The sequence below is a fragment of the Spermophilus citellus genome (assembly GCF_964194105.1).
Source record: "Spermophilus citellus genome assembly, chromosome: 4".
Classification (NCBI taxonomy): Eukaryota; Metazoa; Chordata; class Mammalia; order Rodentia; family Sciuridae; genus Spermophilus; species Spermophilus citellus.
Window position 1 is genome coordinate 205,236,239 of NC_138185.1, and position 16,082 is coordinate 205,252,320.

The 16,082-nt window shown below is 33.3% G+C and overlaps 1 protein-coding gene across 1 annotated transcript in view; it reads right to left on the minus strand.

Annotated features, from left to right (window-relative positions):
* CEP128 (centrosomal protein 128) overlaps positions 1 to 16,082 on the minus strand; it is a 414,945-nt gene that overhangs the window by 378,856 nt on the left and 20,007 nt on the right. The window contains exons 3-5 of the mRNA XM_081292429.1: positions 7,423 to 7,569; positions 4,172 to 4,327; positions 2,184 to 2,270 (exon numbers count right to left, since the gene is read on the minus strand). Of these exons, the coding sequence (XP_081148555.1) occupies positions 2,184 to 2,270; positions 4,172 to 4,312 (228 nt within the window). The 5' untranslated portion in view covers positions 4,313 to 4,327; positions 7,423 to 7,569. The remainder of the gene's footprint in view (positions 1 to 2,183; positions 2,271 to 4,171; positions 4,328 to 7,422; positions 7,570 to 16,082) is intronic.

The window sequence follows — 16,082 nt, forward strand, 5'->3', positions numbered from 1 at the left end:
CGGGCCGCACGCATGCCAGGCGAGCACGCTACCACTTGAGCCACATCCCCAGCCCCACACACATTGATTTTTAAAAAGAAAGAAGAAAGATGGTCAATTACAGTAAGTATTTGAAAGACTTGAAGACTATTAAGACTCACATAAATCACATGATAGTTAGCACATTACATGTAACCATTTTTAGGCATGATATATTTCATAACAATAAATATTTTAACGTTGTGAAAGCAATTTTTAGTGAAAGGCCCATCGGAATCACTTGTAAGAAATATTCTTTCTCAGTTATATGTCTCCCCATAGGTTATGGCAGGTGAGTTTCCCCTTCCCTGAAAGTAACTTCTGAGTAGCAAGATAAAAATCATTGCTACATTGAATGAATATAATATAAAGCATAGTACTTGGATATGCTGGAGGAAAAATCATTGAGAATCAACTGTTTTAACAGAACAAGAATTTGAAGAAACTGAGGAAAAACAAGACTAGACTAAGAAATAGCCTGAAGCAAAAACAAAGACTCTGGCTCTCCTGAGTCTTATTTTTTCTATGAGTAGCTTTGCAGTCAATGTACTTACAACTCAGATGGAAAGAAATACCTGCTGAGATTATTTCCCGTGAATAAAACCACTCCCCAGAAAGTTCAGCATTAGTCAACTCTAGCCCCACCAGAGACTTAAAGCCACAGGAGAACACATTTTGTGCTTTAAATGCTTGTCTATACAGAAATTTCTCTAATACATAATTTCATTTCCCAATTGCACAATCCAAAAGAAATTTTCTATTATAAGTAAAACTCTAACATTCAACTTGACAAAGTAGGATTGTTCTGTTACTAGTTAACAATAAATGTTTTCAACTTTTCACAAATAAATAAAAAGGCAGAGATTATTAATTAACTTAAATCAATTCATGAGCTACCTAACTATATAAATTCTACAGCTTCAACTACATCTTAAAGCATAAGAATTCTCTAAGAGCAAAAAATGCCCACGTTTATTTTCCTTTTTGTTTTTGTGCTTTCATTGTACTGGGTATTGAAGCCAGGGACTTAGGCATGATAGGCAAGCCTAAGTTTATTTTCTAAATGAAAGTAGTAGAAATCTTTACCAGAGAAATATGTTTTCTTTTGTATGGGCAATTAGTTTCTAATTACAAGCAAATGAGTATGACTATACTTTTGAAGAGGATAACAAGTCAATTATAACTTGACAGTTATAACAATTCAGTACAGCAAAGATACATAAAAAATAATAATTATAATATATTAATCTTATTACAGTACATACTCATTAGAAACATGAAGGAATAAATTTAATTAGTTTTGCAAGAGTATACAGCAGATGAGGAACAAATTCCAAAAGAAGAAAAAACATAATTAGAAAAATGAATGTTAATTAATATTAAATATTTATTCACCCAATTTCAAAATTCTGGATCGTTTGTCCTTCTTACAACCCCATGTAAAGTGAGTACAAACTGGTGCATCTTTGAAAGGGCACTTTGGAAATATCCAGCAAACTTTCAAATGTGCATACTCTTTAATCTATCAATTCTATCTCCAGGTATCCTACAGGATTACACAAAAACATGTGTGAAATAATGGTCCCTGCTACATAGTTTACTGGATACATCCATACTTTGGAATATTATATAACTGTGAAAATGAAGGAGGTAGAACTACATAAAATTATAGGAATCGTGACAGCATAACTTAATGAAAAAAGCTGCATAGCATTATATTTTATACTGTTCTATTGTCTAAAGCCATCATATGCATGCTTATAACATGCATAGAAAATGCTCTGAAATATATACAAGAAACTACCAAAATTGTTACCTTTTTGACAATGAACAATGAATATGTGTTACCTTAAAATTAGCCACCCTTAAAATTTGTATCTTTCCATGAATAATATTTGTGACCCAAGTTTAGAACATTCTGTTTACTCATGTCCTAAATTCTCCCATCTCTGACATAAAGCTTTCAAATTCAATAGAATCTAATCTATATAAGCTATCTGGCAATCCAATAAGATAACCTAAATTTAAACTATAAAATAGCAAAGCAGCTTAAAAATTAGAGCTATTCACATTGGTTATCTCCTTAAGCTTACATCCCCAATCTCCAAAAACTACTCCCAAAAAGCTAGGTAAGCAATAATGAAAACATATGTGAACGTTCTCACCTGTTCGATAGCACCCGCCTGTCCATTACTAAATTCTCGATATTGCCCAAGCATCTGGTCCACTTGTCGAAGATTCCGACTGGTGTCCTTGATAAAGAAAACAGACCCTATTAATTGTTCCAAACACTGTTTTTCCTAATTGATCTGAGTAGTATGTTAAACACCTAAGCCAATAGTTTGTAAAGGGTATAATTTATTTCACAATTAAGTCAGCTATCAATATACTTCATAAATATCAAATAAACCTTAATTAACACCACGGAGGAAAAAAGCTCAAACCTATCTTCAATTCATGTGTGTGAAATCTAAAGCATATAATTTAAAGCCTTATCCAAGAGTCCATAAGTTGACACCAAACCACAAATTGAAAAGAACCCTAATTATCAAATTTGTGTACCTCTAATTCACTTCCTTTTCATAGAAAAATAATTGTGAAAAACCAAATCCAATAGACTGTGTATAAGAGATGCAAATCATTAGGAGTAATGTTCTTTAAAATTATTACTTCACCTCATAACTTGATTAGGAGAAAAGAAAAAAATAAGTATTCTTTCACCTTTAGCTATTAACAATAAGTTTAGTTCTAATCATAAGAAAAACAGTTTCCACCTAAATATGCTAGATTTTCCCTACAACATTAATGGAAGCATCTCTTTCAAAAATACCTACTTACCTAATGTGTCTTTGTGATGGGAAAGTACAAGGATTCGTGCCCTAAACTTCCATTATTGTGTCAGTTTAAATAAGTTTAAAAAGAATAGGCCTTCTTATTTTAAATAAAATTGTAGCTTTTCCAGAGAAATTACATACTAACTCAAAACAAAGCCAAAATCCATGCTTATCCAGGCTAAGGCAAAAGTAAGGGATTCATAAAAGGAAAAAAAAAATCTATTTCTGAGTTTTCTTTTTTCTAGCATGACTGTGCTACCTTTCCCTCACCCTTTTCCCTCACCCTTTTCCCAAGTTCTTTATATGGAAAGAAAACTCACTGCCTAAGTCAAACTTTCAAAACACTGTCTTAAGTAAGCCTCTAGATCAAAATGGTATCTCTATGTGTACTACTCATCCATAAAGCCGACTTCAGCAAAACCTCTCTAAAGGCACATGTGCACAAGAAGATCAAATACAAGGCTGGGCATGGTAGCACATGCCTGTAATCCCAGTGGCTCAGGAGGCTGAGGCAGGAGAATCACAATTATGAAACCGGCCTCAGCAATTTAGCAAGCCCTAAACAACTTAGCAAGACTCTGTCTCAAAATAAGAAATAAAGAGGGCTGGGGATGTGGCTCAGTAGTTAAGCACCCCTGGGTTCAATCTCTGGTACAAAAAAAAAAAAAAAAAAAAAAAATCTACTATGATAATTTCTTCTGGTTTCACTCCCACAATATTTTGTATAGAAATATTGCTTCATTTCAGAACGTTCTTAACAACCAATCATGTATAATAATGGAACTCATCAATTTCTAAGTCCTATACCCCAGAACCTATGAATATGATCCTTACCATACTTGGCAAAAAAGATTTTACAGATGTGACTAAAGACCTTGAAATATAGAGCATTATTAATTGGACAAAAAAGAAGTCACAAGCATCCTTAAAAGGAAAAGTGGGTGCAGGGAATATAACTCAGTGGTAGAGCACCTGTGTATCATGCTCAAAACCTTGGGTTTATCCCCAAAGACTAAACAAAAAAAAAAAAAAGAGAGAGAGAGGCAGGAGAGGTGGTCAGAAGGGCTTAACCTTAACATCCTTGTTGGCTTTGAAGATAAAGGGAGCCACAAACAAGAAGTGGGGGTGGCTGAAAAAGACAAGGGAACAAATTTTTTCAGACTTCTGACCTACAGAACTGTTAAGAAAACAAGTTTAGTTTTTTTTAAGTCTTCAGCTTTGTGGTAATTTGTTACAGTAGTAAGAAAATCAATACACTAAAACTATTTCTCAGCTCAAACTATTTAAAATCTATGAAATACAACCACTATTAAACTAACCTGTAAAGTACTTGTTATAGTGTTGACCTTCTCGGTGACTGTAGGATTACTTCGAGTTTCCCTATGAGTTGATCTGGTAGCCCATTGACTCAATCGGTCATGAAAGCGGAAGCGTTCGGAATCACTGGATGATTCTGCCATTGATGTACACAAATGCTAAAAACCAAATCCAAGTCAAGGTCAAACAGTAAAACACAGGAAAATATGAGATTAATGTAATGATTCACTTTTTAATATTTTTAGGTCTTTATTACATTAGCCCTCTGACATATTATAATTTCTACACAAATAGTTTGAAAATACAAGTCACTTCCCCACATAATTGTCCCTCGTATTTACGATGCTTTAAGAGAACAATGACTGAATGGGATTTTAGTAATGTTTATCACTCTGAATAATAATTCCTTAGATATGTGCAGTGCTTCCAAATTTTATGAAGTACAGAGCTATTCTCTGAAACTAGGACCTGCAATTGTCTTAATATTAGACTTCTGTTTATAGCTTACTATGTGAACATGTCTCTTTAAACATAAAAATACTACAATAAAAGAATCCCATTCAGTACAAAAATTGTACACCTTAATTTGAAATACAGAATAAATGATGTAAAAGAGATACAAATTTTATAATAATGAATACATAAGAAGATAGCCTCTTCAACATCTCCACCAAAACAGAAAGTAAAACAGTCATAGTAAAATTTCATCAATAGAAAAATTCTTTAAACATGCATTCTCTCTTTACTTCTATTATCTACTTAATGCATAAGAAAATTATTTCATTCAAGAAAATCTCAAATCTCAGAAAACCTTATAATATAAATTGGAGAAAATAAATACATTTAAAACAAAGAAGCAGTGGAGAAAACTCAATTGATCAAAACTGACAACAATTTCATTTTTTGCTTAGTGGAAAGTTAACTCAATCTTTATTTTAACATTAATTGTTACAATCTTCCTAATATCTATATGGTCATTTTTTCCTGGCTTATTAAGTAGAGTATGATAAAACTTTTCTTTAATGACAGAATATTCTGGACTTTTTGGGTCTTTATTCTGAATGTATCTTGGAAGTACATAACCATATACCTAAAGAGAAGATAGGGGAAATATGTTACATATGTATAGATCCTAGAACATTTAATGAAAGCAATATGATTTTAAAGATATTAAATAAAATTATATTAAAAAAACAAGCAAGAACTCTTGCTATGAGTTTAGGTTTTTCAAAATCTAATCAGAATCAATGGAATACAACTTCTTTGCACTAGTTAAGAGACTAGTTTTTGCAATCAAAAACTCATGCTTTGGGCTGGGGACGTTGCTCAAGCGGTAACACGCTCGCCTGGCATGTGCAGGGCACTGGGTTGAATCCTCAGCACCACATAAAAATAAAATAACGATGTGTGTCCACTGAAAACTAAAAAATAAATATTAAAAAATCCTCTCTCTCTCTCTCTCTCTCTCTCTCTCTCTCTTAAAAACAAACAAAACAAAACAAAAAAACTCATGTTTCTCCTCTGCCCAAGGCCTTTCAACTTTCTTCTACAACTATTTCCTCTGGTTCTTGTTTCCCTCCTATGTATAAATATAAAGGCATAGTGCTCACAATGCTGCTCTCTCTCATTAAAAAAAAAAAAAAAATCTAAGGCTGAAGCTTGGCTTTCCTTTTCCCAGCTTACAGTAAAATTTAATAGAAAAAGAAATCTTAAATGTAAAGATTAAATATAAATCTTAAATGTAAGATTAAATATAAAGTTTGTCTTTAAAATGTAGAAAATAACTTCTGAGTATATCTTATGGATCTCTGCTACATAATCTTTTATTCTAAGTCCTTTCCAACATTTTCCATTAGTGAAAGGAGAAAGAACCAACATTTCTGAGCACCTGCTCTGTGGATGCAGGTAATATGTGGATGCCTATATAGAAAACCAATTTTTAATTCTCATAACAACTTTATAAAGTGAACACTATTAGCCCTAATTTATACAGGATGCTGAGGCCAAGAGATATTGAGTAACATGTCCAACTCCATACAGTGATATGTAGCAGACCCAAGATGCAGACCCAAGACTCAGCCAGCGTTCTCTATCTTCAATAACGTGTTCATTCCACTATATTCTGCTATCTGTTATGTATCAAGAGTGAACAATCCTAATGGTTAATTAAACTTGATAAAGAAAATAACAGGCCACAGTTTAATAAGTGTCTCTAGTCCCCTCAGTTCCCTCTTATTTCATATCAAGATAAGTAAGGAAATATCAAGTACCAATATGAAATCTTAACTAGACACCAAGAAAAAAAACTAAGTGGTATATCTATGCTATATTTAATAAAGAGTACTAAAAACAAATCAAACCACTGGCCTTAGAGCAAGGGGTTTACATTTCCTGATTCTATCTCATACATAAGAGAAGAGAATAATTATGCCTGAGATCAATTGAAATTATAAAATTTACAGTACAATAACTTTCGTTTTTAAAAAGTTGTAATTTGGAAAACTAAACTGAAGAAATCATCAAGCAGAACAGAAAGGTGATACTTAATAAAAAACAATGTGTTTATTATAATGGTTGTTGGTTAAAAACAAGCAACAAAATAAACATCCTTGGGGACACTTGATTTTTCTAAGAGCACCAAAATTTGAATAATAATCATTTCTCTGAAGAAAACTTCACTGAATATAAATGGTCTATGAGACTCTTCCAATGAGTAGACAATTTTTAGTTTTAACTTGACTAAAAATAGTTAAAAGTGAAATTGTTATGGTTCTTTTTAATATGGAAAAATATCAAAAAAGTACAATACTAATATAATAAGAAGATATATACGTTACTACCTATAAATAATTAACATTAATGATAAATATCATTCTGACATGCATGCTTCTAATTTTGTAAAAGAAAATGTTTACAACATTATAAATAAAGCCTTAGTACACTTCTACTCACTATTATTCTCATCCCACCTCCCCAGGGAAAACCACTAATATGATTTCATGTACACCCCTCATGCCACATTTTATATTTTTACCACAGGCATAGACACCTCAAAGTTTTTATGATGGAACACATATTATAATCAATAGGTGACTATCTAACAAGTGAAGATATGGAGCACCTAAAATTAACTCTAAAACAGATGATTTATTTAAAAGCATTAAATATTTTTTTTATTTATAAAAATTTTTTGAGATGATATTTATTGTCTCTAAATGTCACATAACACAGGTAAAAAAGTTCTCTCACTTACCCCAACTTGGATTACATACTTTTAACAAGATAGAATCACACTTTTCAGCATAAGTTTTACTGGCAAACACACACAAAGTCTTCCGCTATTAATTTCAATCACTTTGAGCCATAAAAGATGTTCAAACTCCTGCATCTGATGGAACTCCTGCAGAGATACCAAGAATTAAAGTGAGATACATCTAAGAAATTTACATGGCTTTTTTTTAAGCAACCATGTAAGGATTTTAAATGACATAAGTTTCATGAATGTTAAACTAAGAAAAATCAAAGAATATATAATAATAAAAACAGATTATTTTCATGATTGATAAAAATTTGGTATTTTCTTCAACTATTACTAACAATGCAAAAGGCCAAATGCACTCCTATAGCTAACTCAAGTGGACACCTACCCTCAGCGCCATAACTCAGAAAGCAATAGTGTCAATTATATCCCTACCAAAAGATGTCAATCCATCATCAGCCAACAACATGAGCTGTTATACATTGTGTAGATGGAGACAGAGAAAAATAAATGAGAGTAGAGTGGCCACTGAGGTTGACAAGAGGTTCACACCAAATGATCAAAACCTAGGAAGACCATGAAAATAATTCCTGAGAACCCCTTAATATAACCAACTCAAAAAGAAAAGCACAAAGCAGTAATGTTTATACACTCTTCATTCATCATTAACAATGTATTATTTATACTACAAATTAAAATATGGTACAGTCTAATATCATAGGCAATAAAGACAGCTGACCTCATAAAACGTACTACCAGTAAAACCGTACCTAATGTATTAGACTCATTCAATTTTCATCAACAAAAGCATACTAAGAGTGGTCACATCAGAAAACAAGTGTAACTATGAAAAAACCTGGAACCTAATAAGAAATATAAATTAAACAATGGCATCACTTTCTAACCTATTATTTTCTTTTAAATAATAATATCTATGGACAGTGAGGTTACAGGGAAAGAGCACTCTTGTCTAAGAATGTCTCAATTGATATAATGCCTGGATATCAGAGCAAGCAACTACCTATCAAGATAATTACCATTGGTCTAGTAATAATACTTCTAAAAATTTCTCATAAAAAAATCATCTGGAATACATACAAAAATTTATATATAACGATATTTACTCTGAAGTTGTACTAAAAGGACAATAAAAATAACTTAGAATTTCAAAATACAAGAGAATGATTAAAAATACAGAGCATCCATATATTTTAAGATTATAATGATCTTAAAATACCTTAACCTGTTTCTAGAGAATATTTAATGGCAAAGCAAGGAATAAAAGTATGAATTTCAGTTTTATAACAAACACTATGTTATCTGGATGCATATTAATTACCCTTATATAAATTTAGAGGCACAGGAAAGGGCAGGAATAAAGGAGAGGAAAATATACCAAAAGTATATTAACCATCCAGTGTGTACAGCTAATTTCTATTGTTTTAAACATTCCTGTCCTTCATGAATTTCTATTGTTTTAAACAGTCCTGTCTTCCATGAACTTGTATTATTATTGTATAATCAGGAGGTAAAATATGTTATTTAAAAGAAAGAAAAACAAGTATAACGATCACCTTCAAAGATCACAGGTTAAAGGGATGGGGTTGTGGCTCAGTGGTAGAGTGCTTGCCTAGCATGTGTGAAGCACTGTGTTTGATTCTCAGCACCACATATACATAAATGAATAAAATAAAGATCCATCAACATCTTTAAATTTTTTTAAAAAAAAGATTGTAGGTTAACAGGCTAACAGCAGATTAACAAACCGGCAACCCAAATAATGACTTAAAATTAAAGTTCAATATTCAGAACTCCCTTTTCCTCAGAACATATTTCATTTTCCTCCCTGGTAACTTCTTGCCCTTATACTCTTCTCTTCTGACATCTATCGAGGTAGGGCCATGTCTCTAGTTCTTACTAATTTGACAAAATGGGATCACAATGCCAGTCTCCACAGTTCATACTAAAGGGCACTGGCTAGCCACAGAAACCATTTATCATGAGTTTATAAGCTAATTTATAAGCTAACTTTTCTTCAAGTTGTGTACTATCCTCTCTTTGTACTTATGCTAAAAGACAGTTACTAGATTAAAAAGCTGACTCAAAGAAAAATTCTAAAGGCCAGAAAGAACTTAAAAATTGAAGGACTATGTGAAAATATATTAATAGAAACTAATACTGCTTATGCAATCAAATTTTACTTTGAAAACCAAAAATGGTTCATGAGTGACATATAATCAATATTGTAATTTGAAGCCCAAAGAGTTATTAAGTATAAAAGCATCTGTATATACTCAAGGAAATTTTTAATCATTATTTTTAAAAGTTTAAAAGAAAAAGTTCAAATTGAGTGAGAAATTCATTCTCACTCAATTTGAACTTTAAACATTCCTGATGATAGAAAAGAATTAATTAATAAACATATGAAGAATGATTGTGCTCTTGAAGAAAAATTTAACTAAAGTGAATTTTCCAAATTCTGGTTTTAGGTGAAAAAAGTCTGTCCTTCAATTAAAGAAAGCAGTAATTGATAAAACAAACCTTGTCACTGACAAGAAAACGACATTTGTGCTACCTGTTTTTTAGACCTTTCCAGAGTCTAAAGAGGACTAAGATGTGTGACCTTGGGTAAAAGTCTCTAAAATCTTAGAGAAAGCTCAGGGTCTGGAGAGCAGATGGCACAATTCTTAGAACAGTTATTTAGTTGCTCCCAACACATCAATATTTAAAGATATAAATATTGTTGTTTCTGCCTTAATGAAGCTTATAAAGAAGACATACAGCCACCAAAGCAAGTAGCAAACCCCCATCAATTCACTCCCACTGAGGATCTAAGACAAATGCCCACATGCAAACCTGAACACAGTGACCAGAGAGAGTAAAACCATACTCAAACCTTGTAATAAGAGGATTGGAAGAAAGCCTTTATAAACTCAAGTCCACCTCTTTTGTTTTTTGACCTAAAAGAGCCATCAGATTGTCTTCATTATAATGATGCACATTTGTATGTATGAGAGCTATAATTTATTGATTTTCAAATCTCTTTTCCTCAGAGTCAGTTTAAAACAATTAGGATTTGCAAGCTGTTCCATAAAAGATAAGCACCCAACATCAGGGATGATATTTCACAAAGACCGACTAGTGCATGTTAAGTAGGTGATTGCTTCTATAGCCTCCATTGTGCCTCAGCAGTCCCTATCTACGGCAACTGTCCTCAAAGAAGATGTTCAAGGTAATGATGATGATATTTACAAGGGAAATGGGAAGTATATTTTAAGCCTAATCATAAAACAAATTCAAATTTTAGAATGTATTTCTCTTTTTTTTTTTTTTGGTAACCATTTTAGTTTTCAGTTTTATATATCATATTTATACATATTAATACATATGTACATCTTTATATATGTGTGTATGAATATGTACATGATTTATATGTTATATATAATATATAATCTATCCCACTATATATTCATTTTTTTATAACCAGTTCCTGTTACTCCCTCTAGCACATACAAGGGAATCAATAAGTATTTTCATTTAAATAATTAATTTTCTTGAGAATAACAAAACCAAAAGAAGATCAAAGATTTTATTTACTTAGAATTCTGCCAGGTTTGATTTTTTTTTAAATCCTTAGTTTTTATTTATTTTTTTTTAATTTTTTTATTGGTTCTTCACAACATTACAAAGCTCTTGACATATCATATTTCATACATTAGATTGAAATGGGTTATGAACCCCCAATTTTACCCCAAATGCAGATTGCAGAATCACGTTGGTTACACATCCACAATTTTACATAATGCCCTATTAGTAACTGTAGTATTCTGCTACCTTTCCTAACCCCTACTATCCCCCCTCCCCTCCCCTCCCAACTTCTCTCTCTACCCCATCTACTGTAATTCATTTCTCTCTTTGTTTATTTTCCCATTCCCCTCACAACCTCTTATATGTAATTTTGTTTAGCAATGAGGGTCTCCCTTCATTTCCATGCAATTTCCCTTTTCTCTCCCTTTCCCTCCCATCTCATGTCTCTGTTTACTGTTAATCTTTTCTTCCTACTCTTCCTCCCTGCTCTTTTCATAGTTGCTCTCATTATATCAAAGAAGACATTTGGTATTTGTTTTTTAGGGATTGGCTAGCTTCACTAAGCATAATCTGCTCTAGTGCCATCCATTTCCCTGAAAATTCTATGATTTTGTCATTTTTTATTGCTGCATAGTACTCCATTGTGTATAGAAGCCACATTTTTTTTATCCGTTCATCTATTGAAGGGCATCTGGGTTGGTTCCACAGTCTGACTATTGTGAATTGTGCTGCTATGAACATCGATGTGGCAGTATCCCTGTAGCATGCTCTTTTAAGGTCTTCAGGGAATAGTCCGAGAAGGGCAATAGCAGGGTCAAATGGTGGTTCCATTCCCAGCTTTCCCAGGAATCTCCAAACTGCTTTCCAAATTGGCCGCACCAATTTGCAGTCCCACCAGCAATGTACAAGTGTACCCTTTTCTCCACATCCTCGCCAGCACTTGTTGTTGTTTGACTTCATAGTGGCTGCCAATCTTACTGGAGTGAGATGGTATCTTAGGGTGGTTTTGATTTGCATTTCTCTGACTGCTAGAGATGGAGAGCATTTTTTCATGTACTTGTTGATTGATTGTATATCCTCCTCTGAGAAGTGTCTGTTCAGGTCCTTGGCCCATTTGTCGATTGGGTTATTTGTTATCTTATTGTCTAATTTTTTGAGTTTTTTGCATACTCTGGATATTAGGGCTCTATCTGAAGTGTGAGGCGTAAAAATTTGTTCCAGGGTGTAGGCTCCCTATTTACCTCTCTTATTGTTTCTTTTGCTGAGAAAAAACTTTTAAGTTTAATTAAGTCCCATTTGTTGATTCTAGTTGTTAACTCTTGTGCTATGGGTGTCCTATTAAGGAATTTGGAGCCCGACCCCACAATCTGTAGATCGGAGTCAACTTTTTCTTCTATCAGACGCAGAGTTTCTGATTTGATATCAAGCTCCTTGATCCATTTTGAGTTAACTTTTGTGCATGGCGAGAGAAAGGGATTCAGTTTCATTTTGTTGCATATGGATTTCCAGTTTTCCCAACACCATTTGTTGAAGATGCTATCCTTCCTCCATTGCATGCTTATAGCCCCCTTATCAAATATAAGATAGTTGTAACTTTGTGGATTAGTCTCTGTGTCCTCTATTTTATACCATTGGTCCACCCGCCTGTTTCGGTACCAGTACCATGCTGTTTTTGTCACTTTTGCTCTGTAATATACTTTGAAATCTGGTATCGCTATACCGCCTGATTCACACTTTCTGCTTAGAATTGCTTTTGCTATTCTGGGTCTTTTATTTTTCCATATGAATTTCATGATTGCTTTATCTATTTCTACAAGAAATGCCGTTGGGATTTTGATTGGCATTGCATTAAATCTATAGAAAACTTTTGGTAATATCGCCATTTTGATGATGTTAGTTCTGCCTATCCATGAACAGGGTATATTTTTCCATCTTCTAAGATCTTCTTCTACTTCTCTCTTTAGGGCTCTGTAGTTTTCATTGTATAAATCTTTCACCTCTTTTGTTAGGTTGATTCCCAGGTATTTTATTTTTTTTGAGGATATTGTGAATGGAGTGTTTTTCCTCATTTCCATTTCAGAAGTTTTCTCGCTGATATACAGGAATGCCTTTGATTTATGCGTGTTGATTTTATATCCTGCCACTTTGCTGAATTCATTTATTAGTTCTAGTAGTTTCTTTGTAGACCCTTTTGGGTCTTCTAGGTATAGAATCATGTCATCTGCAAATAGTGATAATTTAAGTTCTTCTTTTCCAATTTTTATGCCTTTAATTTCTTTCGTCTGTCTAATTGCTCTGGCCAGTGTTTCGAGAACTATATTGAATAGAAGTGGAGATAGAGGGCATCCCTGTCTTGTTCTGGATTTTAGAGGGAATGCCTTCAACTTTTTTCCATTCAGAATGATGCTAGCCTGAGGCTTAGCATAGATAGCTTTTACAATGTCAAGGTAAGTTCCTGTTATCCCTAGTTTTTCTAATGTTTTGAACATAAAGGGATGCTGTACTTTGTCGAATGCTTTCTCTGCATCTATCGAGATGATCATATGGTTCTTATCTTTAAGTCTATTGATGTGGTGAATAACATTTATTGATTTCCGTATGTTGAACCATCCTTGCATCCCAGGGATGAATCCTACTTGATCATGGTGCACAATTTTTTTGATGTGTTTTTGTATTCGATTCGCCAGAATTTTATTGAGGATTTTTGCATCTAGGTTCATTAGAGATATTGGTCTGTAGTTTTCTTTCTTTGAGGTGTCTTTGTCTGGTTTCGGGATCAGGGTGATGTTGGCCTCATAGAATGAATTTGGAAGGGCTCCCTCTTTTTCTATTTCCTGAAATAACTTGAAAAGTATTGGTATTAATTCTTCTTTAAAGGTTTTGTAAAACTCCGCTGTATACCCATCCGGTCCTGGGCTTTTCTTGGTTGGTAGTCTTTTGATGGCTTCTTCAATTTCATCCATTGATATTGGTCTGTTCACATTGTGTGTATCCTCCTGACTCAGTCTGGGCAAATCATATGACTTAAGAAATTTATCGATGTCTTCACTATCTTCTATTTTATTGGAATATAGGTTTTCAAAATAATTTCTAATTGTCTTCTGTATTTCTGTAGCATCTGTTGTGATATTGCCTTTTTCATCCCGTATGTTAGTAAATTGAGTTCTCTCTCTTCTTCTCTTCGTTAGCATGGCTAAAGGTCTGTCGATTTTATTTATTTTTTCGAAGAACCAACTTTTAGTTTTGTTAATTTTTTCAATAGTTTCTTTTGTTTCAATTTCATTGATTTCCGCTCTGATTTTAATTATTTCTTGCCTTCTGCTACATTTACTGTTGTTTTGCTCTTCCTTTTCTAGGGCTTTGAGTTGGAGTGTGAGCTCATTTATTTGTTGGTTTCTTCTTTTTTTGCGGAATGACCACCAGGCGATGAATTTTCCTCTTAAAACTGCTTTCATTGTGTCCCGTAGATTCCGATATGTTGTGTCTGTATTTTCGTTTATCTCTAAGAATTTTTTGATTTCCTCCTTTATGTCTTCTGTAACCCATTGATCGTTCAGTAATATATTGTTCATTTTCCATGTGATGTAGGATTTTTCCTTCCTTCTTTTATCATTGATTTCCAGTTTCATTCCATTATGATCAGATAAAATGCATGGTATTATCTCCACCCCTTTATATTTACTGAGGGTTGCCCTATGGCATAATATATGGTCTATTTTTGAGAAGGATCCATGTGCTGCTGAGAAAAAAGTATATCCATTTGATGATGGTTGATATATTCTATATAAGTCAGTTAAGTCTAGGTTATTGATTGTGGTATTGAGTTCAATAGTTTCTTTATTCAACTTTTGTTTGGAGGATCTGTCCAATGGTGAGAGAGGTGTGTTGATGTCTCCCATAATTACTGTGTTGTGGTCTATTTGATTCTTGAATTTGAGGAGAATTTGTTTTATGAATGTCGCAGCACCATTATTTGGTGCGTAAATATTGATAATTGTTATGTCTTGTTGGTGAATGGTTCCTTTTAACAGTATATAATGACCTTCTTTATCCCTTTTGATTAACTTAGTCTTGAAGTCGATTTTATTCGATATGAGGATGGCCACTCCTGCTTGCTTGCGAGGACCGTGTGCGTGGTATATTTTTTCCCATCCTTTCACCTTCAGCCTGTGTATGTCTTTTCCAATCAGATGTGTCTACTGGAGGCAGCATATTGTTGGATTTGTTTTTTTAATCCATGATACCAGCCTATGTCGCTTTATTGGAGAGTTTAAGCCATTAACATTCAGAGTTACTATTGATATGTGGTTTGAACTTCCATCCATGTTTGATTGTTTATCCTTTTTTTAAAAAATTTTTTAGTTTGTTTCTCCATGATTGTCTTTCCCCTCGCCCTCTGTCTTTACTGAGGTACTTCCCACTGATGGTTTTGGTTATTGTTTTTCATTTCTTCTTCTTGTAGTGTTTTGCTCAAAATGCTTTGCAATGCTGGTTTTCTGGCTGCAAATTCTTTTAACTTTTGTTTATCATGAAAGATTTTTATTTCGTTGTCATACCTGAAGCTTAATTTTGCTGGATACAGAATTCTTGGTTGGCATCCATTGTCTTTCAGTGTTTGAAATACACTGTTCCATGACCTTCTTGCTTTCAGTGTCTGTGATGAAAAATCCGTTGTTAACCGTATTGGTTTACCCCTAAATGTAATCTGTCTCCTTTCTCTTGTAGCTTTTAATATTTTCTCTTTGTTCTGTATATTGGATATCTTCATAACCATGTGTCTTGGCGTTGGTCTACTGTGATTTTGTGTGCTCGGTGTCCTGTATGCATCTTCAATTTGTATATCTGTTTCCTTTTTTATTTCTGGAAAATTTTCTGTAATTATTTCATTCAGCAGGTTTCTCATTCCCTTGGTTTGAATCTCTGTACCTTCTTCTATCCCGATGACTCGTAAGTTTGGTTTCTTCATGTTATCCCATAACTCTTGGATGTTTTTCTCGTGATTTTTTACCAGCCTTTCTGAGTTGGCTAGACTCTTTTCAAGATGGTATATTTTGTCTTCATTATCT